The 27,663-nt window shown below is 46.0% G+C and overlaps 2 protein-coding genes, 1 long non-coding RNA gene and 1 other non-coding gene across 6 annotated transcripts; 1 reads left to right on the top strand and 3 right to left on the bottom strand.

The window, feature by feature from the left end:
* Positions 1-2,504: 2,504 nt before the first annotated feature.
* On the bottom strand, positions 2,505-12,938 carry LOC125107179 (uncharacterized). 2 transcript variants are annotated; one of them, XM_047741993.1, is made up of 2 exons: positions 12,863-12,938; positions 2,505-7,166 (listed from the first exon to the last, which is right to left on the bottom strand). In XM_047741993.1, the coding sequence occupies exon 2, from the start codon at positions 7,110-7,112 to the stop codon at positions 2,607-2,609; it is 4,506 nt and encodes a 1,501-aa protein (XP_047597949.1). In that variant the 5' UTR covers positions 7,113-7,166; positions 12,863-12,938; the 3' UTR covers positions 2,505-2,606. The 2 variants fall into 2 exon arrangements, with proteins under 2 accessions (XP_047597949.1, XP_047597948.1); XM_047741992.1 differs by lacking the exon at positions 12,863-12,938 and adding an exon at positions 8,529-8,788.
* Positions 12,911-22,282, top strand: SNU13 (small nuclear ribonucleoprotein 13). 2 transcript variants are annotated; one of them, XM_047741998.1, is made up of 3 exons: positions 12,911-13,040; positions 20,104-20,224; positions 21,041-22,282. In XM_047741998.1, exons 1-3 carry the CDS (start codon positions 13,038-13,040, stop codon positions 21,301-21,303), a joined length of 387 nt encoding a protein of 128 aa, XP_047597954.1. In that variant the 5' UTR covers positions 12,911-13,037; the 3' UTR covers positions 21,304-22,282. The 2 variants fall into 2 exon arrangements, with proteins under 2 accessions (XP_047597954.1, XP_047597955.1); XM_047741999.1 differs by lacking the exon at positions 12,911-13,040 and adding an exon at positions 18,567-18,671.
* LOC125108063 (U6 spliceosomal RNA) lies at positions 15,334-15,437 on the bottom strand. The gene has a single exon (XR_007129753.1). It is a non-coding gene; the product is annotated as a U6 spliceosomal RNA (small nuclear RNA).
* LOC125107185 (uncharacterized) lies at positions 18,803-26,476 on the bottom strand. Its single transcript, XR_007129476.1, has 2 exons — positions 25,771-26,476; positions 18,803-18,845 (listed from the first exon to the last, which is right to left on the bottom strand). It is a non-coding gene; the product is annotated as an uncharacterized LOC125107185 (long non-coding RNA).
* Positions 26,477-27,663: the final 1,187 nt, after the last annotated feature.

Raw genomic sequence — 27,663 nt, 5'->3', positions numbered from 1 at the left:
CCCCATGTCATGGGTTGAATGGTGACCTTCAAAAATAGATCTCCGTATCTGCTCTGGACTGAGTTGTGTCCTCCAAATTCAGATGTTGAAACCCTAACCCCCGATGTGACTGTATTTGGAAAGAGAGCCTTTAAGAGGTATTTAAAGTTAAAAGACATTGTAAGGGTGGGACTCTGGTCCCACAGGATTGGTGACCTTATAAGAAGAGGGAGAGGGGCACCTGGCTGTCTCAGTCATTAGAGCATGTGAACTTTGGTCTCAGGGCTGTGAGTTCGAGCCCCACATTGGGTGTAAAGATTACTTAAAAATAAAATTTTTCTTTTAAAAGAGAGAGATCTCTCACCTCTTTCAGTTTACATGTGCCAAGGAAAGGCCATGTGAAGACGCAGTGAGAAAGCAACCATCTGCAAACCAGGAAGAAAATTCTTACACTAGAAACCGAATCAACCAGAACCTTGATCTTGGACTTCTACCCTCCAGAGTTGTGAGAAAATACATTTCTGTTGTTTAAACCACCCAGTCTCTAGTATTTTGTTACAGCAGCCAGCGCAGATTTATGAAACACCCTAATCCTCAGAATTTGTAAATGTCACCTTGTTTGGAAAAGTATCTTCACAGTTGTGATTAAGTCAAGGATCTTGAGAGATCATCCTGGAGTATAGAGTGGGCCCTAAATCCAATGACAAGTGTCTTGAGAAGAGACCCACAAAGGAAAAGGAAGAGGCAGCTTCTTTCCAGCTTCTGCAACCACCAGAAGCTGGAAAGAAGCAAGAAGTGATTGCCCTCAAGGCCTTCGGAGGGCATTCTGACATCTTGATTTCAAACTTCTGGCCCCCAGAAGTTGTTTTAGGCCATCAGGTTTGTGGTAACTCGTTACAATAGCCATAGAAAACTAATAAGCCCCCAAAACTTAGCAGCTTAAAGTAAGAAACCTGGATGATCTCATGGTTTATGTGCACCAGCAATCCAGGAACAGCTTAACTAAGTGACCCTGGTTCAAAGTCTCTCACAAGGTTGTAGTCATCTCACAACGTTGTAGTCATCTCTAAGGCTGAAGGATCTGCTTCTAAGCTCGCTCGCATGCTTGGTGGCAGGATTCAGCTCCTCGAAGGCTAAGTGAGGACCTCCCTTTCTTGACAACTGTTTTCCAGTGTTCTCCTCGGTGCTTTGCCATATGTGCCTTTCCATAGGGCAGTTCACAACATGGAGGGTGAGTTCCCTCAGGGAGCAAGCAAGGGAACAAGAGCAATGCCCAAGATGGAGCTACAGACTTTATAACCTTTTCTCCGAAGTGACATTCCATCATGTCTGCTGTATCCTAGCTGTCAGAAGTGTCCCACTAGATCCAATCCACACTCAAGGAGAGAATATACAAGGGCAAGGATACTGGGAGATAGGGAGCATTGGGAACCTTCTTAGAAAGCCTGCCTATCACAATGTAAGTGCTGTAGTAGAGGTAGGCATGAATTGCTATAAGAAACACCATACAGGGGGCACCTGGGTGGCTCAGTGGGTTAAAGCCTCTGCCTTCGACTCAGGTCATGATCCCAGGGTCCTGGGATCGAGTCCCGCATCGGGCTCTCTGCTCGGTGGGGAGCCTGCTTCCTCCTCTCTCTCTGCCTGCCTCTCTGCCTACTTGCGATCTCTGTCTGTCAAATAAATAAAATCTTAAAAAAAAAAAAAGAGAAACACCATACAGGTAGCAATGTGTAGCAAGAAAACCATCAACACAGTAACTGGGTAATAAGATTATGGATTATTTTTCCTTTTCTGAATTTTTTAAACTTCCTTCAATGAGCATGTATCTCATTTATTCCTATTCATTTTACAATGAATAGGAAAACTAAATGAAAGGTAAGAAAAGAAGGGAGGGAAAAAAAGAAGGGAGGGAGGATAAAGGAGAGGGAAGGAGAAAACCTGGATTAAATTCTCAACTCCAGCTTTCATGGATATAGGATATAGGATCCACTTCCACATGTTGAAGCTGTCTATAGAAGTATCATAAGACATGTCTTTTGGCTCAGAAGCTTCAGGCTTGATTAAAACAAATAATCACCAGGATGTCCCATTGGTGAGACAAGCAAAGCAACAAGTAATTATGGTTGACAGTGCTTGAGAAGTGGAGGGGGGAATGGCTTTTCCATGAAGTATGTTCATGGACAGCAGAGTTCCAGCTGGGGGAATGCGCCATAATCAGTTTCCTTCCTTGTGACCAAAAGACTTGCATATCAGTGTCCAGTGCAGAGCAACCCCCCTCCCCAAACAGTGTGAGCACCCCACCTCAATCAGAATTCGCCTGTACCAGGACAGGACAGAGCCATGATAGAAACCTCAGTATACCCTACTGTGAGGAGCTAGGGAAAGGAAATGTGTTTAGGAGATGACGACATTGGGTTGACCCACATTCCCAAAACCTTCAATACCACAGAGTACAGTGGCTTCTACCCCACCTACAAAGTATCCCAGCCTCCAAAAGGGGATACTCAGAAAACATGTGCCAGAAATAGCAGAACCCCACAGGGCCCAAATAACCAATTTTATTAGAAGCTTTGAGGGTGAGCGGACAACTCATGCCTTCTGTGTTCTGAGGACCCTGGGCCTGCAGCCTACTTTCTAAAGCCAAGCTGGAGCAGAAAACATCTCAAATGCTTCATTAAACCAAACTTTTGGGGGGCTGATGGATTCTTCAGGGATCCATGTATATTCTCAGGTTCCCCCTGACCCTGGAAGCACTTTGTCTTGGGAAGAACGGCCTCAGCACGGGAATGACTTGGCGGCTGAAGGTCTGTCTTCAGAGAAATATAGACTCCAGGGCTGTCCTCCCTTGTATGTTGGTCACTCACTTTGAAAAGCAGGGTGGGATCAGGATCCCGCAGGCTCAGGTTGGGGGCTGAGTGCTGAGGCTTGGCCCGGTGTGGGGACCAGGATATCTTGTTTAAAAGGGTCACGCTCAACCTTGCTGCAGCAGAGTGGAAATTACGTTTGAAGCTGGAGGTATTTGTGAAATGGAAGGAAGGCTGCTGCCCAGCCCCGCTGCCCTCTGCAGCCTCCAGGCTTTCTCTTCTCCCATGTGTGGGCTGCTGACATTTAAGTCTGGGGGGCTTAGGGGCCTCCTGGGGTATGCGCTCCTTCCTCCAGGCGTCATGGTCTGCCCTGGAATATGAGGTCCTTACTTTGCAGGGAGCCATCTCTGCCGTCTGGGAGACTCCTGGCCTGACCACTTTCCTGTCCCTGCTGTTCTCACTGGAAGGCTCTTGGCCACACCAGCTCCTAGACTGTGCTGCGGGCCTGGAGTTCCTGTAAGTGGCAGCAGCCTTGGCTCTAGGAGCCTTTTCCGGGATGTCCCGTGGTTCTCTAGTGCCTCCTGGTGGCCAGACTCTTCCAGGCTTCTCAGAATGGATGGAAATGCCCATGGACTCGCACCCATGTGACCCACATTTCTCTAGAGCCCTGGCCCGAGTAGGAAGTTTTGAGCTTTTTCTTTCTGGGGGCTGAACTCTCTGGGATCTCTCAGTTGACTTGAGGACTGGCCTGCAGCCCTGGGCCTCACAGTGCGTTCCCTGCTGTCGTTGGAGCTCACGGGCTGTGTACAATCCAGGGAGCCTCATCCCAGCACGGGGTAGCGGGCATGGTCCTAACTTGTTAAAGAGCAAATGGGACTCCAGGATCCGCTTGGGGAGGCCCCACTTCAGGTGTGCAATCTTCCGTCGCATGAGGGACTCCAAGAGGAGCTGTTGGCTCTTTTTGAGGACTGGCCACTTGGGCGGGATAGTGAGGGCAGTGGGAGCACCCACCAGAGCTGCGGCAGCTTGGGAGGCTTGGCGACATGAGACAGAGGGGCGGGCAGAGGGCAGGCCCAGGGGAGCAGCCAGAAGTTCTCCAGAGTGTAAGTTCTGGAGCTGCCGCATCCAGCCAGAAGTCCTCCCTGGATCCACCCTTTTATCCTTTTGTCGGCTTGTCAGGGCTTCAGGTGGGGCCTGCTGGGAGGCTAGCCTGACCCTCACTCTGTGCTTCTTGGCAGAGGCCATGCTCTGGCTGACCATATGCTCTCCCTCCGCACTGGCATGCAGGGAGAGTTGACTGCAGCTGGAGAGAGGCTTCAGCTCAGGACAGGGAGCAGAGGCCACTGCCTGTTGCTGTTCCATGGCCTCATATCTAGGCCCCTCGCCCCCAGAAGAGTCAACTGGGAGATTGTCTTTAGCAACATCTTTTCCTCTGACCTGCTTCTCATTTCCTCCTTTTGGAATGTGAGGTCCTCCAGCCTCCTCAGCTCTGCACTCTCTCTGGCTCCCAGCATCTTGGATTTCTGCAGCGTCTTCATCTCCATCCTTGTCCTGGTTCCCCAGCTCTTGTATCTGGATCTCTCCATCGACTTCTCTTCTTACCTGTCCCTGGTAATCTCCTTCTGGAGCCTGGGCCTCTGTACCATCATCACCTGTGGTCTCTCTCAGGTTTCTCTTCCCTTGTATTTCAGTGTCTGCACCATTCTCACTTCCCATCTGCTCCTGGTTCGTCCACTCTGATGAACAGCTCTTTTCATCAGCTTTGCTTTCTATCAATCTCTGGGAACCTCCGCTAAGTCCTTGGGTCTTTCCACTACCCTCACTCCTAGCTTCTCTCTGACGTCTCTTCCCCGATGTCTGATTTTCCTCCTCCTTTCCCCTCTGCTCCCAATTGCTCCTCCCTGGTGAGTGACTCTCCCCAGTTCCACCATCTAACTGTTGCTGGTTCTCTCTCTCAGGCCTCTGGGTCTCTACAGCATCCTCACTTCCAGCCTGAATTTTTGTTCCATTCTCACCTCCTGTCTGCTCCTGGTTCTTCCACTCTGATAAATGGATCTTTCTATCAATAACACCTTTTACCTGGCTCTGGTCTTCTTCTCCATGTTCCCAGGTCTCTGTATCATCTTCAACTACAGCTTCTCTCTGGCTTGTCTTTATTGGAGCTTGAATTCCTGTACCATTCTCCTCTCCAACGTGCTCCTCTTTCTTCCATTCTGCTGAATGAGTTTCTCCATCAACTTTACTTGTTAATTCTCTCCTCTTTTCAGGCTCAGATGCCTGGTTGTTTGCACCATCTTTGCCTCTAATGTATTCCTGATTCTTACATTCAGATGTATGAATCTTGCCATTAATTTTACTGCTTGACTGACCCTGGTTTTCTTCCCCAAGTTCCTGGGTCTCTTTACCAACTTCACCGTTAACCCCTCTCAGATTTCTCTTCCCTAGTGCCTGAATGTCTATTCTATTATCATCTCCAAACTGCTCCTCGTTCCTCCTCTCTGGTGGATGGGTGTCTACAAGAGTTTCATGTCTTAATTGTCCCTGGTTCTCTGCCTCAGGAGCCAGGGTATTTGTACCATCTTCTTCTCTATCTTTTCTCTGATTTCTCTTCTCTGTTGCCTGAGTTTCTGCCCTAAGTTCACCTCCAATCTGATTCCCCCAACATGGTATCTTGCATTCTCTGTCTATTTCACTTCCTCTCTGGTCCAGATGCCCCCAACATGGTATCTCAAAGTCTTTGTCAATTTTACTTGCTACTAGTCTCTTGTTTCCCAACCAGGGCGCCCGGATCACCACCCAGTCCTCCTCTCTTATCTCCCTCAAATTCTTCCTTCTAGAGATCTGGGTCTCTCCAGCATCCTCCCCCCTTCTCAGGCCTTGGTTTCTCCACTCCACTAGAAGTTCGTGTCTTAGTTGTTTCCAGATCTCTTCCTTAGATGCTTGGATCTTCTCAGATTTCTCACTTCCACCCAGATCCTGCTTTCCCCACCCTGGGGTCTGAGTCCCTATAACATTCTCATGTCTAGCGCATTCCTGTTTTTCCCACCCCAGGGCCTGGGTCTCCACACCTTTCTCTTGTGTTACTTCTCCCAGGTTCTCCCTCCCCAGTACCTGGGTTTGCACATCATTCTCATCTCCAACCTGGGCCTTGTCTCTCCTCTCCTGTACCTGAATTTCTATGCCAGTATCATCTTGAATCTCGTCTTGTTTTCCCCATCCTGACACCTGGCTTTCCTCACCATCCTCACTTCTACTCTGGTCCTGCTTCTCCAATTCTTGGGCCTTGGTCTCTCCTTCATCCTCTCCTCTGGCCTCTTTCTTGTTCTTCTCAAGTGCCTGGGTAACTATAGCATCCTCATCTCTACTCTTCTCTTGGTTCCCCCATTCTGGTGTCTGGGTCTCTGCATCAGTTTTACATCTTAACTGTTCCTGGTGCTCTGCTATATGTGCCTGGATTCCAGGAGGATTCTCACCTTCAGCCTCCCTCTCGTTTCTATTCCCTAGTTCCTGAATTTCGGCTCTATTCTCAATTCCCATCTCATTCTGGTTCTTTGACCCTGATGTCAGGATATCTCCATCGGTTTTACTTATTACTAGTTTTTGACTTCTCCATGCCAGGACCTTAGTCTCTGCACCATCCTCCATCTTGAAATTCACTGGGAGTTGCCTTCCAGTTGCCTGAATCTCCCAAGCATCCTCCCCACTGCTCTCTGTCTGGTTCACCCACCCTAGAGCCTCCCTGCCTAGCATCTGGTTTTCCCTCCCTGGTACCCAGGCCTCTTGTGGGCATCCCCAGGACTTCCAGGAGGTGGACATTCTCACTTGTTGGATGGAAGGATCAGGTAAGAAGTCTCTGGAGCAGAACTGTAGCCTCTGAGATGAAGGGAGATTTGAGAGAGAGGTAGCTAAAATCCTGGATGTGAGGTGAGATCTCAGGCTGACAACAGGCTCCAGTGGCACCAACTCTTCCTGGGAGTGGACCAGCAGCTGCTCCATCCTTTGGTACCGGTCCAGGGCAGGGGATAGTGACTTGCAAATCAGGTGAGTCTGCTCATCACTGAGACACCAGGTTACCTGCCATGCTTCCCGAGAACTGTCCTGGGGGAGCATACAGGTGCTTGAAAGGGAGGTGGTGCAAAAGAAGGGCTCAATAGGTGTTTGGAAATCCCGAGGTGGGCCCTGAAATAGGTGTTGCCAAGAAAGCAGGTGTTGGGTCCATGATTCCTGGAGGCCGCTCCGGTATTCCTGGCTCTTCTTTTGTACCCATTGTTGGTTATGAGCATCCAGGTCGTTGAAATTATCAGGACTGAAGAAGAATTCAGGGGTCATCCTGAAGCAAATGGCATGTCTCACGGAGGGCACTGTCCACTTCTGCTGTGTCACCTGTGGTTTAGAATGAAGAAGCAAAATCTTTGCTCACACATTGTCTCATCTAATTCTCACAGATCAGAATTACAATGTCCATTATCCAGATGAGGATACTGGGCTCAGAAAAGAGAGAATCACTTCCCTTAGGGCATTCATTTAAGAAAGACAAAGAGTTTACTCCAGACCAGGCACTATTCTAGATGCTGGGGTTTCCAGCATGAACAAGACTAAAGTCCTTGTTGGGAGCTATCTTCCAGACATGGAAGACACAATAACCAAGTATTCAACATGTTAGGTATTGAAAAGTGTTCTGGTGGAAATAAAAGTAGACTGGATATGGGACTAGCTCCCTTAGACAGACTGGTCATAGAAGGCCTCTCAGAGGAGGTGACATTTGACTAGAAACCTGAATGAAATGATAGGCAAGATGTTAGTGCAAAGCTCCTGAGATCAGAACAAGGTCATGTGTATAAGAACATCAAGGGACCCTATGCCCAGAATGGAACAGGTAATGAAAAGTGTGCTGGGAGATGGGGTCAGAGAGAAATGTAGGACAGATCATGTTGGGCCTTGGACTTAAGGTTAGGAGTTTGAATTTTTTTCTGAGTTGACAGGGAGTGTACCTGTAGGAGCTGTTGCAGGGTTTTGAGGGGCAAAATGGTATGATTTATTTTGAAAAGTTGGTTCTTGCTCATAAGCATGATTTTAAGTCAGGTGCAAAGGAATACCTACCACATGGCATCATCCTAAAGGCAAAACTAGTCCATGTTATTAGGAATCAGCATAGTTGTGACTGCAAGCTTCTGGGCTGGGTGCTGCACATGGATGTATTCAGTTTTGAAAATTCATTGATCTATACACATGTGGTCTATGTACATGTATTATCCCTGAATTAAAATTTTAAGGGAGAAAGAGAAAGAAAAAGAAAGAAAGAAAGAAAGAGAAGAGAAGAGAAGAGAAGAGAAGAGAAGAGAACGAAAAGAAAAGAAAGAAGATAATCCTGTTGGCTGAGTGGAACATCATCTGTGCTTGGATGAGAGAGGCCACAGGAATGAGAGAAGACAGTGCTACATACAGTGTAGGGGAGATATGAGGGAGGGTTTGCCCAGGGGGCAGCAGTGAGTTTTCTAGAAGTGATCAGATTTGAGATGTGGTTTGCAAGTAGAGCCCATAGGACTTGTACATGGACTGAGTGTGTGGAATGAGGGAGAGGGACCAGGGTGACTGGTGGGTTTTGGGGTCTGGTGATGCTCTCCCTGACCAGTCTTAAGCTCCCTTGTGATTTATCTCTGGTATAGGGCATAGAACAGGGTCCTCATAACAAGTGAATGAGACAATCTTGGTGCCGAGGGAAGGAGGTGTGTGGGGTCCCCTCACCTTGATGACCTTCCGCGTGCTGGTGTGGGTCCTTGTGACCTGGTGCCAGTAGTGCTGGACCTGCCAGATCAGAAAGAGGCAGAGCACAAGCAGGTTGCCACAGCACCGAGGGTCCCTGCAGCTGCGATCCTCAGAGAGCAGGCCCCGCACTGGTTCCCACTCAGGGCCCTGGAATGGCCCCACCACAGCACAGGCTCCCAGCAGTGGCAGCAACATGATAAAGCCTAGGTGAGCAGGTGGTGTTAGGGAGTTGGAGGGCAGGACTGGTGTGGCTGACTCAGCCAGTTTGGGATGAGGTAACCCCTGCCTCACAGCACTCCTGTCACTGAGGCTACCTCACAAAGGAGCTTCAGCCTCCGTTCCAGCCCGTGAACCTGGCACCAGAGCTGGCTAACATGCCCTTAGTGCAGTAAGGACAGCGTTGGGAAACTGCCCAGAAGGGAATTAAAAGGAAGAATTTGTTTCACATATCCCATCCTCTGGAGGGAAGAGATTACATTTCTCCCTATGTGATGGGGTAATGTAACTTGCAGTTTATATGATCTCTTTCTTCCCATCAGATACTTTCATCCATGTGTCCATCTGTCTATCCACTACCAAACATTAAGTAATGAACACTGTATTGAACATGTGTATTCTTGTTTGAACACCCAGCATTCCTTCCTCTTTGTTCACAGTATTCTGGTTTTCTGTTGGGGGTTACTTTTCCCATCTCAGGATTGGTAGAGGAAGGAATAAATGCTACCCTGAACACTGTCTTTCACCCAAAGGTTATATTCAAAACATTGAATAGTGGAGTAGGAAAGGGCATCAGTCAATTGGATGGGCCAGGCCTTAGCCCTTTAATAGCTGCATTATAAGTGTTCCTGAGCATCCCAGGAGGGGGCATCACCTACTTGCCAACCAGTTGGGATGTATTTCTCTATTTTAAGAACCCAGTATCCCACATGGTGTATTCTGGCTGAATGTTACCCCAGCTTATATCTGATACTCTCTCATAGATCCAGGACAGTCAAGGAATGGAGGTGTGACCTAAGCTTGGCCAACAAGGCTTTCTCTGCCAGGGCTCTAAATATCAAGATCAGAGATTCAAGGTGGGGAGAGGAAGTTGGTGAGAAAAAAAGAAAGAAAAGCAGCCCATGACAGCTAGGAACTGGCTCGTTTCTACCAGTTAAGACTTGGTATTGCTGGGGCGCCTGGGTGGCTCAGTGGGTTGAAGCCTCTGCCTTCGGCTCGGGTCATGATCCCGGGGTTCTGGGATCGAGCCCCGCGTCGGGCTCTCTGCTCTGCGGGGAGCCTGCTTCCTCCTCTCTCTCTCTGCCTGCCTCTCTGCCTGCTTGTGATCTCTGTCTGTCCAATAAATAAATAAAATATTTTTTAAAAAATTTTAAAAAGATTTGGTATTGCTAGGAGATGCCTTGACACTCACAGCTGGGTCTTGGTATTCTCCTGCTCAGTATAAACAATTTCATAGATTATCAACATCAGACAAAACCACTCTGTGATAATCAAGACAAAAACAAGACCACTCTTTAATCCCATCTGAACAAAGACAAAAACATGAATATTATTGAAACCACAAAAATCACCAAATTCCTCTTCTTCTGGCTAATATGAGTGACTGCTATTTCTTTACCAATTACAGCTTTAGCCCCACTTTATTCCTTCTGCCTTGTAGATAAGATTATTAAGATACCCAATTATAGGAGTACCTGGGTGGCTGAGTTGGTTAAGTGGCCAACTCTTGATTTTGGCTCTGGTCATAATCTTGGGGTCGTGAGATTGAGCATTGCATTGGACTCCACATTCAGCAGAGAGTCTGCTTGAAATTCTCTTCCTTTCTCTCTGCCCCTCCCCCTGCTCATGCACTCTCTTTCTCTAAAATAAATAAATAAATAAATATATCTACCTATCTTTAAAAAAAAAAAGATGTCCAATCACAGAATTATTCACACTGCCTGATGGCATCTAACCTAGAGCAAACCCCTCAATTTTTTGAACCCTCCCTAAAATCACCTATTACAACATAAATCCTACAGTAAATCCTTCCTAACACCCTCTTATTGAGAAGGCCTATCATTGCCCACAATGTGCATTCTCCCTTGATGCAATAAGTAATAACATTATAAGGTGTGTTCCTGCTAGTCCTTGGCTGGAAGGCACTGATAGTGGAGTGAGACTGTAGGGCTGCTTCTGCTCTCACAACCAATTCCTGTGGAATCTGTGGGCTCCACAACAGAGTTTTTCCTCAAACTCCTTTTTGGTTGTTTGCCAGCAAAAATCCCTAAGTGAAACGGGCACTACCTTTGGGCCAGGCATAGTGCCAGCAGATAGGTATCCAAAGTACCCAAGGCATCTACAAGACCTGCTCTCATGGAGCTCTTGGTGTGGTTGGAAAAGTGGGCGCTGAATAAAGGCGATGTTGACAGGTGCTGTAACAGGCAAGGACACAGGACTGTGGGTCCACCCGGCAGGGGCAGTTACCTGATCTGGGTGATCAGGGAGGCTTCACTGAAGAGGTGATGAATTGAAATTAGCTTAGCAAAACAGTGGAGCACATTCCTCTCAACAAAGGTTGATGGATGGGGTTAGAGAAATTGGGGTGTTCTCAGGGTAGAAAAAAGGTGGGTACATCTGTTATCATTGGGATGCAGGTAGGAACTGGTGGAGAGGAGCCTAGTAAGCCATGAAAAGGACTTGGGTTTTTAAGCACAGAAGTGTGGTAAAGGACAAATTTATAAGACAGATTGATATTGAGCTTATGTCAACATTTATGAACTTACTAGCAAGAGAAACAACAAAATCAAAAGTGTGACCTAGCTTTAAGAGAATTTGGAAACTGAGTCATTATATAGTTGGGAAACAATTAATTAGGTGAGATGTGCTGTCTCTTACTCATAGTACTCAAAACTTCAAGTCCCCATTAGTCTTTACTGAGGAGACCTGAGATATGATGGTCCTAGATGCCAGGTAAGCCAAGTACAACTGGAAATTGTTTATAAAGTATATCTAAAAATCAAGTGATAAGGACACATCTATGACTGTAAATTGGAATAATGTTTAATTCCCCAATAATGGTGGTTGGTAGGTTCCATTAATATGGAAACATAAACAGGATCTGAAAAGTGAGCAGCACAATCCGAACCACAGGTTCTGCTCTTACACAGGAATCATCTGTGGGCATTTCTTAATTTGGAGACAAATTTTGTTCTTTGACAAATTTTCTAGGATTTGCATGAAGTGAAGTTCAATGGAGCCATTTTTTATGTAATTCATGTTCCGTCCTGGAGGCAGTTCAAACCCATTCTGTTGCCCCATACCACAACTTGTCTCAGGCAAAGCAGCCAGATGTAGTGGAAGTAATCTGGGACAATAGCCAAAATCCCAAGGCCCAGTTCTGATTCAGCCACTGCCTCACTCTGTGACTGTGGGCAAGTAGCTTCCCTTCTCAGGGCCTTGGTAGCTGTAAAATGAAGAGATTGCTGCATGATTCCTAAAGGATCATGCTAGGGCTCTAACTCTAGGTTTCTAAAATGATTAACTGGAACTAGCCTATAATGGTCTAGTTTTGGCTAGATCCAAATAGTCCCAAGATGTGTTTGGCATCATGTAGGAGAGAAATGAGTAAGGGCCCTAAGGACTCTTGGAGGTGGCGAGGCATGAGTCTAGCTTTAAATAGTGGAGATTTGGAGCAGCATAGAGAAAAGAGCAGTATGCTGGGCAGAAGAAAGTGGGTATCCTATGACATCTCTAAGCTCAACCTGACGGAAACTCAACTCTCACCCCCCCAACCTGCTCTTCTTCCTGAATTCCCTACTCAATGGATTCCATTTCTGGTGGACTTCACATTTCTCACCAGTGTTTTAACAAGGATATCTAAATATGGGGGCGCCTGGCTGGCTTAGTTGGTTAAGCGTCTTCTTTCCGCTCAGGCCATGATCCCGGGGTCCTGGATCCAGCTGGGATCCAGCCCCACTTCAGGAGCAAGGTGCCTGGTTCTCCCTCTCCCTATTGCTTATGCTCTCTTGCTATCTCTCTCTCTCAAGTAAATAAAATCTTTAAAAAGAGAAAAAGGGTATCTGCATATGCAGGAAAACATTTAGGATTACCCATCTTATCTCCATACCGTTCCCTCACCAGTATAGGGTCAAAAAGATTATTTTAAAAGCACAAGAATGTCCTCAAAGATAAACAGGCAATGGAACGATGACACCATTGAAACCCGTTGGTGTGTGTGCGTATGTGTACGCAAGTTTAATTCATTGTTCCGGCCAAAGGTTTATAGTATAACGAAAACAAAAATAGCAAATTACAGCCCCTCTCCCAGAACCTACGCGGTAATAGGGCGACTTAGAGGACGAGATCCGCCCGCTTTAGTGGCGTCACTTCCGCTTCCTGCCGCTCGCGGCCATTTCCACCCTCCCGCGCAACTTTCCGGCAGAGGCGCGCGCGCTCCCGCTCTGACGTTGCCGGCGCTCCAAGGGGTGGCGGGACCGCGGAATCGCAGCTATGGTGAGTCCGTGCTCCTGGCGCGGGGGTTGGGAAGCGGGAGACTCTGGGTTCGGGTCACTCACTGGACTGCGAGGGCTTAGAACTTACGTTGGCTACACGGTCCGGTCCGGGGTTAGACCTCCGACGACCTCGGAGTCCCAGCCTCCCGGCCCCGAGTTAGAACTCGGCAGTCGCGGGGTCCCCAACAGCCCCCCGGTCGAGGTTAGAACTCGGGAAGCCTCACGGTCCCAACTGCTGAGGTCGGGGGTACTTGACAACACTCTGTGCGCTTGGCCGAAAGCGTCGGGGGAATGGAGGAGTCCTGGCCCGACGTGGGAGAGATACCAACCCACGTGGGGGAGAGTAGGAAGTGGGGTGAGAAAACTTGGCTCCTTTTTGGCGGGGGAAGGGGAGAATCGCTAAGGATGGTGTGGAACCCAGGATTCGAATCAGTCTGCTCTACGCCACTTCCCCATTTGTGATGTTCAGGATGGGGAGATCTAGGTCTCGGTGGGACTGCGCCCTTCGCGAGTTACACGTGCCAGGGACTTACAGGAGGAGCCTTTGGCGCTTGGGGGCTGCGGGAAATGAGGCCCCGAACCCCGGCCTGGTTTGAGAAAAGGCTTTCCTGGGGCGGTAGTCTCCCAAATCAGAGGTCCTGGTATTACCACGTGCAACTTAACTAAGTTGTTGGTGATCTCCACGTTTTAATCAACTCCTGTAGCTTGGTAGCTAGTTTTGTTTAGCACTTGGTAAGGAAGGAACAGCTTGCAAAGAGCTTCCACTTCCATGGTGAGGTTTAATCCTTCCAACGGAGCTTGGATCCCGTGGCCATCTTCTCCCCCTCGCTTTCTCCCCACCCCCTATTTTGTGAAGCTAGGGCATGGCTGAGGTTAGAACTTGAAACCAACTCATCTTAGGCAATTCCATGAAAAGTTTTGATATAGAGTGGTCTCAACCTGAACTTAAGAGAAGTTTCCCTAAACTGTAAAAGGGGGATAACGATGCATGAACATGTTTTCATGATTAAATGATATAATGCAGGGGCGCTTGGGTGGCTCAGTGCTTTGAGCCTTCGACTACTGATTTCTGCTCAGGTCCTGATCTCAGCATCTTGGGATAGGCAGCGTGTCTGGCTCCATGCCCTGGGTAGTGTTTGCTTGGGATTCTCTCTCTGCCCCTCCTCCCTGCTCGCTCATGCGCGCATTCTCTCTCTCTCAAATAAGAAAACTTTTTTAAAAAAAAATTAAATGAGATAATGCATGTTAAACAGCTAATCCTAATACTTGGTAGGGTGTTAATGAGCATGCCGTGTTTATTGTTAAATCAAAACTTTGCGGGGTATTTTTGGCTCTCTGGTGTACAGGGAGACCAAAGGGATCATGTTAGGGATGAAAATCAGCTAGCAGTATGATTTTATTCCTTCACTCCATTTAAATAACCCTCAGAAAAAATTAAAAGGTGAGTAAATACACACTAAGGAAATTTCAGTTACTATGTATGAGCCTACCTTTTATTGTTGATTGTAATTAAAACGATAAGGTGAGACCTCGTTGATGGTTTTGGGGGCTCCTGAATTCTTCCCTTTTTATGCATTTAATATTTTGTTAAGAGTTGAGAATCCTAAATTCCAGAGATGGGTTGTTGGAACTGTATTGGAAATACCTGATGGGGATGCCTGAGTAGCTCATTTGGTTAAGCACCTGCCTTCAGCTCAGTCATGATTCCAGGGTCCTGGGATCAAGTCCTGCAACCAGCTCCTTGCTCTGGCAGGAAGCCTATTTCAGCCTCTGCCTGTCACTCCCTCTGCTTGTGCTTTCTCTCTGACTGATAGATCGATCAATCGATCTTAAAAAAATACGTAACAGTTTTTTGAAGTATATTTTTCGGAGTGATTTTTTAAAATAATTTATTTTTTATAAACATATAATGTATTATTAGCCCCAGGGGTACAGGTCTGTGAATCGCCAGGTTTACACACTTCACAGCACTCACCACAGCACATACCCTCCCCAATGTCCATAACCCCACCACCCTCTCCCTACCCGCCTCTCCTTGGCAACCCTCAGTTTGTTTTGTGAGATTGAGTCTCTTATAAAAATATGGGGGCGCTTGGGCGGCTCAGTGGGTTAAAGCCTCTGCCTTTGGCTCAGGTCATGATCCCAGGGTCCTGGGATCGAGCCCCGCATCGGGCTCTCTGCTCAGCAGGGAGCCTGCTTCCTCCTCTCTCTCTTTGCCTGCCTCTCTGCCTACTTGTGATCTCTGTCTGTCAAATAAATGAATAAAATCTTTAAAAAATAAAATAAATTAAATTAAAAATATGGAACCCTTCACGAATTTCCATGTCATCCTTGCGCAGGGGCCATGCTAATCTTTGTATTGTTACAATTTTAGTATATGTGCTGCTGAAGCGAGCACTTTTTGGAGTTGAATTAAAGTATTGGATCCTTTATTGTTGATGAACATTAGATTTTGATAAGTCAAAGACATGTGTTGTAATCTCTCAGGTAGCCACTAAAAGAATACAGATCTAAAAGTCCGAACCAGTAAATGGAATAGTAGTGTGAAAAAATAATAAACCCAAAGGACAGAAAGAAAGAAAAAGAAACATATCAATTGAAACAAATAGAAGGCACAAAAGAAGTATTTGAACCGAACATATCAGTACTTATGTAAATATAGAAAGAGACCAGGGTGCCTGGGTGGCTCAGTGGGTTAAAGCCTCTGCCTTCGGCTCAGGTCATGATCCCGGGGTCCTGGGATCAAGCCCCGCATCGGGCTCTCTGCTCAGCACGGAGCCTGCTTCCCTTCCTCTCTCTGCCTGCTTCTCTGTCTACTTGTAATCTGTCTGTCAAATAAATAAATAAAATCTTTAAAAAAAAAATATATATATATATATATAGAAAGAGACCAAGTGCTCCAATTAAGACACATTAAAGTAAAAATAGTAAATGTTTGCCAAGTTAAAAGGTATGGTGTAGCCTCTGTAAACATCATATAGAAATGGGGTTTAAGGTGAAAGGCAGGGATGCCTGGGTGGCTCAGTTGGTTAAGCATCTGCCTTCAGCTCAGGTCAAGATTATGGGGTTCTGGGATCAGCGCCTGGGATTGGCAAGGTATCTGCTTCCCTCTCCTTCCCCTGCTGATGCTTGCTTTCTCTCTCCCTCTCCCTCTCTCTCAAGTAAATTTAAAAAAAAATTTTTTTTTTAAAGATTTTATTTATTTATTTGATAGACAAAAATCACAAGTAGTTAGAGAGGCAGGCAGAGAGAGAGGAGGAAGCAGACTCCCCACTGAGCAGAGAGGCCCGTGCGGGGCTTGATCCCAGGACCCTGGGATCATGACCTGAGCCGAAGGCAGAGGCTTTAACCCACTGAGCCACCCAGGTGCCCCTAAAAAAATTTTTTTTAAGATTTTATTTATTTATTTGACAGAGAGAGAAAGAGGGAACACAAGCAGGGGAGTGGGAGAGGGAGAAGCAGGCTTCCCTCCGAGCAGGGAGCCCAATGAGGGCTGGACCATGACCTGAGCCAAAGGCAGACATCTAACGGCTGAGCCACCCAGGCGCCCCAAGTAAATAAAATTCTTAAAAAAAAAAAAAAAAAGGATGAAATGCATCTATGAAGATAAAGTGGCTTAAAAAATAAAGTATGAATAAAAATGACATAATTACAAGAAGATATAGATAAAAATGCAGTTATATAGCATTTAAGTATATAAATGATAGATGGTAAAGCCAGAACATCAGTATGATAATAAAGGATTTGAACAGCACCATCAATAAACTCGATCTAGTGGTTGTAGTGAATCTAGTGAATAAAATTGTAATGGAAATTTGAAAACAACTCATCAAGAATGAGAATACCACACACCAGAGCATGTAGGAATTAGCTAAAATAGTACCTGAAACTTAAAATGCTTAAGTTGGAGGGAAAGGAATTATAAAAGGTAGGAAAAGAATAAAAGGACAAAATACAAAAGCAGAAATTATTGAAAAAGCAAATAGATCTGATTGTTACTGGGAACACAGAATCAGAAGATTTTCTTTGAAAAGTCCCCTCTGGTGAGGTTAATCAAGAAAATAAGCACAAGAGGTATAAGTAAGCGGTAGCGAACATGAAGGAGACATAATCTACAGATATTAAAAAGGATATTATGAACACTTTGATACATATAAATATAGAAACTGAGATGAAGTGAATAAATGCCTGAAAAAAAATGTATCAAAAACCAATTTAAGTAGAAATAAAACTTAAGGAGTGCCTCAGTCCATTAAGCATCTGCCTTCAGCTTAGGTCTTGATCCCAGGATCCTGGGATCAAGCCCCACATTGGGCTCCCTGCTCAGCGGGAAGCCTGCTTCTCCCTCTCCCACTCCCCCTGCTTGTGCGCACTCTCTCACTTCTCTCTGTCAAATAAATAATAAAATCTTTTATAAATAAATAAACTCTTAAAACTGAAGAGTAAAGAAACAAAATTAAAGTTTTTTCATGCAGAAAAATCCTATACCTGGTTTTGAAAATAGCTTTATTGAGATAATTTATGTACTATAAAAAGTTCATCATCTGTTTGAAGTGTATAGTTCAGTGGTTTTTCATATACTGACAGAGTTGTGCAACCATTGCTGTAAAATTTTAGAACATTTTTATCATTCCTCCCCACCAAGAAACCTTAAGTCCATTAGCTAATGGATATAAAATAAAATAAGAAAGCCTATTTAAGTTGGTTTTATCTCAGGAATGCAACATTGGTTTAACATTAGAAAAACTCAAAAAATTAAAAGAAGAAAGCCTTTTTCATCTGCGTCAGCTCAGCACCAAAAAAAAATCTGATAGAATTCAACACCAATTTGTTTAACAAAGAAAAAATTCTTTTTAAAAATTTTTTATTTAAATTCAGTTATCCAACTTATAGTACATCATTAGTTTCAGAGACATTCTTAATACAGTAGGAAATGGAATTTTTTTTCTTAATAAAGTGAATTTTCTTAGCCTGAAATATCTAGGAGTAAATCTAAAAGATGTTAAGCCTTCTGGGAAAATCGTAAAGCCTTATTGAAAAGTGCTGAGTTGGGGCGCCTGGGTGGCTCAGTCGTTAAGCGTCTGCCAGTCGCTCAGGTTATGATCCCAGGGTCCTGGAATCGAGCCCCGAAAGGAGCTCCCTGCCCCGCGGGGAGCCTGCCTCTCCCTTTGCCACTCCTCTGCTTGTTTCCTCACTCGCTGTCAAATAAATAAAATCTTTAAAAAAAGAAAAAAGAAAAAAGGAGGAAAGGAAAGTACTGAGTATATATAAAGTGATGGACAGATTATGCATCCTAAAAGTCTTACCGCAATCGGGATCATAGCCAATCTGCAAATCAGATTATCCCAGCAGATTTTTATGGGCCTTGAGAGTCTGATTCTAGAGTGTATGGAGAACACCGGACCAATTATAAGACCTTTTCCCCGCTTCTTCGGGGATCTCCAGCCCTCACTCAATACCACTTCATCCTGGGACCACTGCAGCGGTTTAGGGATGCGGCGTTTTGGTGCAATCTCGCTCTTGACGTCACTTCCGCTTACGTCATCCCTACATCACTTCCGGCTTCCCTGCGGGTGGGTCATTTCTGTGTCCTTGCGGTATCGGGCAGGAGACCACCGAGACGGACGCGATGGTGAGTGTTCCCACCGGGCCGTCACCCACGGGGTCACCACCCAGAACTGCGGTGCCGCGGTGCAGCCTCCAGAACCAGGGTTAGACCGGACCGCCGGGGCGAACCGCTTGTTGCTCGCGATGATAACGTGGAGTGCTCCCGAATTTTATATGCAAGATAGTTGTAAAAAGAATCCTAGGGAAAACAAATGAGAAATTCATGAAAATTGTTAAACTCGAGAGGTAGGGGTGAGGAGGAAGGAATGGTATAAGCAGCCCCCCAGTCCGTTCCGTACCTGGGTTATTTTGAAGCAAAGCCAATGACGTAGCGTTTTATTCATAGATATTAAAGTATGTGTAAAATAAGTTTTAGCAACTGCAACGCCATTATAATTTAATAATTCCGTAACAGTAAATATCCAATACTAGAATCAAAGGCTTGATCGGATTTTTTTCTTCCCATTTGTTTCCCCCCGCAAGACTACCTGAAGGTAGATAATTTCGTTCTTCAAGGGGGGTACTGATCACATGGCATCTTACGATGTTGGTGGCTGTGTCTGAGTTAATGACCTGGTGAATATGGGTTGCAGGATGGTGGGATTTGATTGAATCAGTCCTTCTTTATTAGGTGGAATAATGATACAAGAGAATGTTGGCATCTGTTTGTTACCCTGTGATAGTCTGTAGGAAAGGTGGGAATAAATGCGTTACTGTTTACCAGTTTTCAGAACACTTTTAGCTCACTGACATAGCTTTTACTTTGAAAACATGTAGATATTTTACAGATTTGAAAAGTAAGATCTTAGTTCTTTAAGCAAGTTGAATACAAAGGAACCCAATTTGTATATCAGATTGATAACCACAGGGAAAAAATGGAATAACTTGAATATAATACTATCTTTGTGGGTGAATATATATTCTATAATATAGACGGCCCTAGTCAGATATATTCTAAGAACAAAAGGAAATTTCAACCTTGGTGAGCTTGTTGGTAGAGGTACCAACCATTTTGTTGGTACCAGCCATTTTGTATGTATTAACAGGTCAGATAAAGGAGAAAAGATGTTTTGGAAACCAGGATTCTTAGGACAGAGGAAGATTTGAATATTGAATGGGGAATGGAGAGAGAAAATTCTGTGCTACATTTGTATAAATTATACCTTCATTTTGATTCAGTAAATATGTATGACTCAAGTGGATATTGAGCCAAGAGAACCTATTTGTAATCCATTTGCTATATTACTACCAAGGAAAAGAGAGGCACATAAAAGTATATAAGCTTTAGTGTACATCATTGGACTGGGTAATTGCTAAAATTTTTTGAAGCTAATCATTGTCTCTCTCAGTTGTTAACTGAGAAGTGTTTTGTGACTTGTCTGGAACAACTTCTGGTTCAGTTTTAACTGATGCTTTAATGACTACCCCCCCACACACCCCCAATTCACATCCCATAGACTGAGGCTGATGTGAATCCGAAGGCCTACCCCCTCGCAGACGCCCACCTTACCAAGAAACTATTGGACCTTGTTCAGCAATCATGTAACTACAAGCAGCTTCGGAAAGGAGCCAATGAAGGTAAGGCAGCTGGAGAGTGCTTGAGGTAGAGTGATAAAGACCCTGTCTCTGGCTTAGATTTCCAGTTTGGAAAGAGGGCTGGATACTCCTGATTGGAACCAGTGGATGGACTGACTTAAGAGCAGTATTTTGGCAGTAGATGCTGAAAGTTAATGGACTAAGAATGATTTTAGATCCACCAGTTGGTAACATTTTGCAGCATCTACCTTCTGATGAGTAGGAGAGTCAGGATTTGGACATGGCCATTACGGCTCCAGAGCCTCTGGTCTCATCAGTACTCCAGCATTAACAAAAACTGTGCCCTAGCACTGGGCCACAGTGGTTAAACAATGCTGTGGGGTGCTGATTTTGCTTGGTAAGTTGCATGTGGTGTGAGCTTTCCAGAAATACTGCTCATGACAAACCGGGATGGTAAAACCCTGGATCCTTCCTTGATCGCAGAGTATGAGAAGTGCTGTACTGCAGAGCTTGTGTGAGAGCTGTTCTTGTCTACCAGGCAAGAGATGGTGGTGACTTGGCCAAGTGTGGTAGCCAAGGAGAGGGAAGAAGTGGTCTGTCTCAGGATGTGTGTTCACAGAACTGATGGGTTTAACGTAGGGTTTGAGAAAGGCATGGAGGATGGCTAATTGATGCATAAATCCCTTATCACTTCCCAGGGCCACTACAGGACACACAGAATTGCTTGTGCCTAGGGATTTTTGCCCAGTTTTCTTGCACCTGTGTTTCTTTTTCTTGGAAATTGTTTTGTTATAGCTTTCATGCCCAGCCCCCACACCCCCTCAATCATTGACTGACCTCCCGTCCTCCTCTCCTCAGCTACCAAAACCCTCAACAGAGGCATCTCTGAGTTCATCGTGATGGCTGCAGACGCTGAGCCCCTGGAGATCATCCTGCACCTTCCGCTGCTATGTGAGGATAAGAATGTGCCCTACGTGTTTGTGCGCTCCAAGCAGGCCCTGGGGCGGGCCTGTGGGGTGTCCAGGCCTGTCATCGCCTGTTCTGTCACCATCAAAGAAGGCTCCCAGCTGAAGCAGCAGATCCAGTCCATTCAGCAGTCCATCGAAAGGCTCTTAGTCTAAACCCCTGGCCTCTGCCCCACTCCTCACTGAATCCTCCGCCTGGGGTTGTGTATCAGACCGTCTGTGTCCGCATGTGGTTTCTCCAGCTCCCTTCTCATTGTATTCTAGTACTAAATCTGGGGTTTGCATTTTTGTATTATTTTTGTTTTGTTTTATAGGTTGTTTTTCATATATTAATCCCTCACCTCATCCCCAGTCTCTCATTCTACTCTCTCTGCCGTCCTGTCCTCTTTTGAAAAATGAACTAATGCCGAAAACAGGCGGAAACAGAGTGATGACACCATCCAAAGGCAGGGAAGAGCCAGGATAGAGATCTGGTTCCAGCATTCAGGCGCTCACTTCCTGTTGTGTGTGGGGCAGGATGGATGTACACGCCATTCACTTTGTATCCCCTGTGCCTGGAGTACGGAATCATTCCATATGTGTTTGCCCTCGGGGAGTTATGTATCATTTGGGGAGTAAGCATGTATTCCGTGAGGTTCTTAGGTGTATGTCCAAGAGTCATTTGCCAGTACACCCCTGCTGTCTGCTTTGGTCACGTGATGTTATTCCCCTTCTTCCCCACCTCCCAGCCATGCCCCGGAGGGTGGCCGGGCAGCAGCATACCAAAGAGATGTGCTGCAGAGTTCCAGAGGCTGCCTGGGCCAGGTAGACCTGAGGCAGCTGACCTCGGTCTCGAAGGAGTCCAGAGGGGCTAGAAAAAAGAGGGTCAGCTGATGCTGGAATGAAGAAGTCTGGGCAAGTCACAGAGACCTGACTGGAAGCTACAGCAGAGACGTTGGAATCAAGGAAGCATCCTCTCTGGTGAATGGAGATGTCTGCAGAGGACACTTGGTACCAGCTCTGAGAGCCCTGACTCCGGTTTCCTGCCATGACGTAGGTCAGATGTATGTATTCTTTACCACTTCGGAAGGACAGTGCTAGTGTGTCATTCTTGTGAGCAACCTAATAAAGAAATATATTCATATTCCAATTTAAAGATAAGTGTGAGTCTTGGTACGTATCCAGCTAATGCCTGAACGAAGGACTGCTTAGCATTATCAGAATGGCCACAGCTCCATAAACTTTGTACCAAGAAGGTGTGGAAAAGCCAGCACCTCAGCTGATCTCTAGTTGCTCCAAGTGTCTGGTACAGACTCTGTCACTGAGGTGCTGCTCTCGGGCTACAAAGGGTTTCTCGGCCATAGCACCGCTGACGTTTTGGAGCTGGAGAATTCTTCACGATAGGGGGCTGCCCTGTCTGCTGAACTTTCAGCAGCATCTCTGGCCTTTACCCTCCAGCAAGTCATGACCAGTCTCCCACCTCCAAGACAGTGCCAGATGTCCCCTGGTGGCAAAGTCACCCTAGCTGAGAACTGTTGCAGAATGAGGGCTCCTAGTAGCCTTTGGCATATGTTAGATGGGTGGAGGGGAAGGTGATGATGGAAGCCCCTGCCACCTCACCTGCCTCTTCTGCCCGTTCTCTTAGGGTCAGCACTGTGAGGTCCATGTCCCTCAGCAAGAGTTTTTCTCCCGAAATGTAGATAACTGGATACCATAATGGCCAGATGAGTGAGGATTTTATTTAGTGTCTTTTCGACCAGCTTGGGCCCATATGCAGGAAACCTGGAAATCACCCCATCCTGCGAAGGCCTGTTCTGTGCCTAGCAGGCCAGTCCTTTCTCCCAGCTCACTCCAATGTTTACATACCCCTATCCGATCCCAAGCAGTTTTATATTTGTGGATGGTGGAGTCCGAGATGCTTACCGTCTTTTGTGGTGCCCATACATTTATAATTATACTTTAAAAGACAGAAGTAATTTGGGGGATGCAAAAAAATCAGGAAGTCTGGATCTCTACCTAGGTGGAAACATCCATCTCCACTAGAGCCCTAAGGAGTGGGGTAGGGCAGAGGCTCCTAGGATCTTCACCCCTAGCGCCCAGTTAACCCTGGAGTGTTAGCCCAGTTGCCACAGCCACAACGGAAGCCTTCGAAGGGCAGGGTGTGTTCGTCCGATCCTGCGGAAAAAATTGGCTCTTTTCCCTGCTCCTAGTGGCCTCCGCTGCCTGTCCGGTTCCTGCCACTTCACTATGTTCTGTCTTCGCTCAGTGTTTCACATTTGGTTTCTCCAAACCTACTTTCTTCTCGTATTTGATGTTCCTTTACTGCACTGGTGGCTTTCTCCTCATGCCAGTCTTGATTCAAGTATCACTTATGGAGGGCCTGAGGTACAAACTAGCTCATTTCTCCTTCCCCCAGTGCTGCGACATTTGATTTTTAACTTGTCCTTAACTAGTATCAGGGGTTTGTTTTCTGATTATTACCCTCATGAGAGTACAGGAACTTGTGTGATGCCCTAGCACCCGTGGTGGTGCCCTAACACAGATGCTCCAAAAGTGGAGAATGAGTAATTCCTAAAGCCAGACACGCAAGCAAGGACATCTAGTAATTTCCATCCAGCCATCTATGAAGTTGGTTGCAGAATTTTGCATATAAACATTCTGGAGAGAATCCAGTGGCTTTCATCAGGTCTGAAAGGGTCTTCTCACCCCAAACGAACACTGATTAGTAACTCCTGTTTTAGCCTAAGTTTCCTGAGAGGACCCATGATTAAGGAATGTTTTTTGGGGGTATTTTTTTGTTTGTTGGTTTTTTTGGTTTTTTTTTTTTTTTTAAGGAATGTTTTTTACATTTACAATAATGACCTTGCTAAAGGCCATTTGTAGCATGTTAAGTACTAAACAATAAATTTCCATTATTTTTAATCCCAAACTGATGAGGAAGGAAGGGGAGCTTGTTCTAGACACTTGGTATCCCTGAGTCCCTCTCAGTGTCAGCTAAGCTACATTTTGAAAAATCACGTATGCGCCTCTGACTTAGATGTATCTGTTTATGGTGGGGGTTGGGTGAGTGGGTATAACTGCCTGTCCTCTTCCAAAGGAAGAAAAAGAAAGTAGCCAGTCAATATTTTCCATGATATCCTATGGCAGCCAGCCTCTAAGATGGGCCCCAGTCATCCTCACCTCCTGGAATTCATTCCCTTGTGAATTGTGGGCCCTCAGCCCACACCAACTCAGAGTTGGACCGCATGACCAACATGGCAGAATGATGTGACTTCCAAGGTTCCAGAAGACATTACAGCTTCTGCCTTCATGTCTTTGGATCCCTGGCTATGAGGGAAGTCATAGTCGTGTTACAAAGTCCTTTAAGCAACCTGTGAAGAGGTCCAAAGGCTTCTAGGCAACAGCTAGCATTAACTGCCAGCCATGGCAATGACCTTCTGTCTCATCTGTACTCACAGGATCTTAATTTACAGAGGTGAGTACAAATTAAAAGAGGAGAAGAGGTTGATGCCATTGGAAGAATTTACCACTTATATTTCCCAAGAGAAGGGGGCATGCCACACCACACAGTGCCACAGGGGAAGCACCCAGGATTTGGTCGGGTGGTAGAAGCAAGAGCAGGGGGAAAGCTGAGGCCAGGCTTTATTTGGGTTTCTGTGGCAAAGGCAAGGCAGGGCAGAGTAAAACAGCTTAGGATTTGCCAGTCTGAACAATGCTGGTGGGCTCTGGGCTCTAAGAGTGGTTTTGAGTTGCCTAGGAGCTGGCTCTGGGATGATTTAGGGCAGGGACAATGTTGGTAAGGTGTCTGGCTTGCATGAGAGTTATGCTGGTAAATACATCATTTACTGTTCCACAAACTAGCTAGCTTTGGGAGGGGCAGACTCTCCCCCAGCCTAAAAGCACCCTCCCGTCCCAGATGTGAAAACAAGATACAGAAAATTTAAAAGATTAATCAGCCTTCCTGTAAGTGGATCCTCCAGCCTCAGTCAAGCTTTCAGAGGACTGCAGGCCTGACCGAAATCTTGAATGCAACCTCATGATTGACTTCAAGCCAGCCTATCCGCTCCCCAGATGCCTCACACACAGAAATGCTAAGAAACAGTAAGTATTCATTGTTTTTAAGCCAAGTTTTGGGCTGATCTATTACACAGCAACAGACAACTAAGGTTGTGGGGGTTGGTGACTCTGAGGGGTGAGGCTGTCCGGTCAACACAGAGATAAATATGGCCATGTCAAAACTGCAGGGTCATGCGGAACACCAGAGGTGCTGGCAGGGCCCACACGGGAAATGTCCCCAGCTGCTTCAGAGTGGCCAGAAGTAAATCCCACGTGGGACTGGCTTTCACAGGTAATGCAATCAGTTACAATAAGAATTATTCCACATTCAGGGACATTTTGCACTAAAACCAGAAAGGCTGGATAGTTGTCTGAGTATTGCCGGGGTGTGTTCCCGCCCCCTGCACGGAACTGAGGTTGGAATTTCTGGATGAGGGGAGGGAGAGGAAGTGGATGACTAATCTCTCCCCAGAGTTTGTGGTCCTGCCTTTTCTTCTGATATTTTAATAAGACATTAAAACAAGACATACCAGAAAATGTTCCCTCTGCATCTGGCCTGGCTGGAAGTATAAATGCACATGCGCATACCTTCGTTTGCTGTAGCTTTGGCCAGAGGTATCCGTGCTCTCCAGCTGCTGCCCACCGCTGCTCCATCACCTGCCCAGGCTGCTGGCCAATCCACCAAGATGTGGTGACCCCGCCCTTCCCGCCGGGGACGCGCATGCGCGGTCATGTCGCCACTGGGCTCTCCACAGCGCCCCCAACCCCGGCACATCACCACCCCCTGGTGGACTGAAGCGTGTTTGCAGCCAGAGGGGTTAGACGGCTCAGAGCGAGTACCTATTAAGCAGCGTGTTACATGTTTTCTATTTGCACCATTCCATGGTATCATTCTTATAATAAATATGAGGAAACTGCGGCTCGAAAATGCCAAAGAAATTGCTCACGCTCACTTGTATGTATGTGAGGGAGCCAAGATGCACATTTACTAAATGTGATTTACGAGCTTACAAAAGCCCCACCAAATTACGCTTTGGTTGTATTTCTTCTCCCCTGGAGGATCAACAGCAGGGAAGGCAAGGTGGTCAATTCACTCAGAGAGATCATACCACTGCTGTGTATCACAGACCTCAGACGGTTATTTTTCTAACATCATTACCTTGAGCTGTTTCCTTCTCAACACTTTGAAAACAGAACTGAGGGAAAGGAGCCTGGACTTGAGTCAGGTCCCCCAGGAGTGCATAGAAAAGCCTGGATTTCACTCTAGGGCTCCTCCTCACTAGCTAGGAAATCCAGGGTTTAAAACAAAGGTTCAGTAATGGTACTCATTCTTACTCTCCCAACTTGTGACTAGCCTAGATTCAAATCTATCTTTGTAGTACTAGTAACATCCTCTAGAACTTAGGGTTTCCAAGCATGCTGCATTTAAGAGGGATGGTCTAATTTCTCAACAAGAACGAGCACTGACTATATTAAATGAATTTGCATCATCTTGCTGTGTCTTCAAAAGCATCTCTTCTAACTGGAGAATTAAGTTCTCTCTCCCGCAGAGAGAAAGGCAAACAAGAACATAACATCTGCTTTCCAAGTAAAAACAAAACAAAAAACCCCTTATAATCCTCAGAGACCAAAGCATCTAAAACCAAAAACTCTCTTACAAGAGTAATTTGACCCCTCCTATGTCTCATGAGATGCTCACTCTGGTCCTAAGACACAGGACCGACGAACTCTGAATCTCAAGCCATCCTTGGAGGATACAAACCCTTCCAGATGCTTTCCTTCCTTCTCTCAGGCTAATTCTTCAAAAGCAGTAGAGCAGAAAGAGCAGGAAAGGGACAGGGAGGATAGAAGAGGGATGGCATGTGGGGGGGCATAGGGGACACAAAGAGAAAGACACCCTACCCTGCTCCTTCCTAGGACCTCTCCTCATCTTACTACAGCTCCCCTGAAAAATAAAAATAACTCACTTCACTTATGTTGGTACCCAAATCCTCAGGGCAATAGAAAATGTACATATAGGGGCACCTGGCTGGCTCAGTGAGTTAAAGCCTCTGCCTTTGGCTCGGGTCATGATCCCAGGGCTGGGATGGAGCCCCACACTGGGCTCTCTGCTCAGCAGGGAGCCTGCCTCCTCTTCTCTCTCTGCCTGCCTCTCCACCTACTTGTGATCTCTGTCAAATAAATAAATAAAATCTTAAAAAAAAGAAAATGTACCTATCTTCATATACCTGAATGTCACATTAACATCTTAAAGCAGCATGAAGGGGGTTATTGTTACTGATGAAGCAAGTGGTACCAGGATTAGAAATGTTACATACTTACTGCTTCCAGAAATCTGATCTTTAGAACTATATTAAGACGCAATGAAAGGAAAAACAGGTGGGAGGCCAGAGCGTGGATGAATATTGCTAGGGCTTGTCATCCCTCAAGTATATTCACCTGTCCTTAATTGTCACACTATCCCCTGCCTTCACTGATATC

This window comes from Lutra lutra, chromosome 8 (assembly GCF_902655055.1).
Source record: "Lutra lutra chromosome 8, mLutLut1.2, whole genome shotgun sequence".
Lineage (NCBI taxonomy): Eukaryota > Metazoa > Chordata > Mammalia > Carnivora > Mustelidae > Lutra > Lutra lutra.
This window is presented reverse-complemented; position numbering and strand designations above follow the sequence as displayed.

Bases quoted from the DNA above. Each gene is read 5' to 3' on its own strand.
- LOC125107179 (XM_047741992.1), bottom strand. From the start codon at position 8,744: ATGTTGCTGCCACTGCTGGGAGCCTGTGCTGTGGTGGGGCCATTCCAG. The intron at 7,167-8,528 runs GTGAGGGGACCC...TCTAAACCACAG, and splicing joins GCACGCGGAAGGTCATCAAG to GTGACACAGCAGAAGTGGAC.
- SNU13 (XM_047741998.1), top strand. The intron at 20,225-21,040 runs GTAAGGCAGCTG...TCCTCTCCTCAG, and splicing joins TCGGAAAGGAGCCAATGAAG to CTACCAAAACCCTCAACAGA.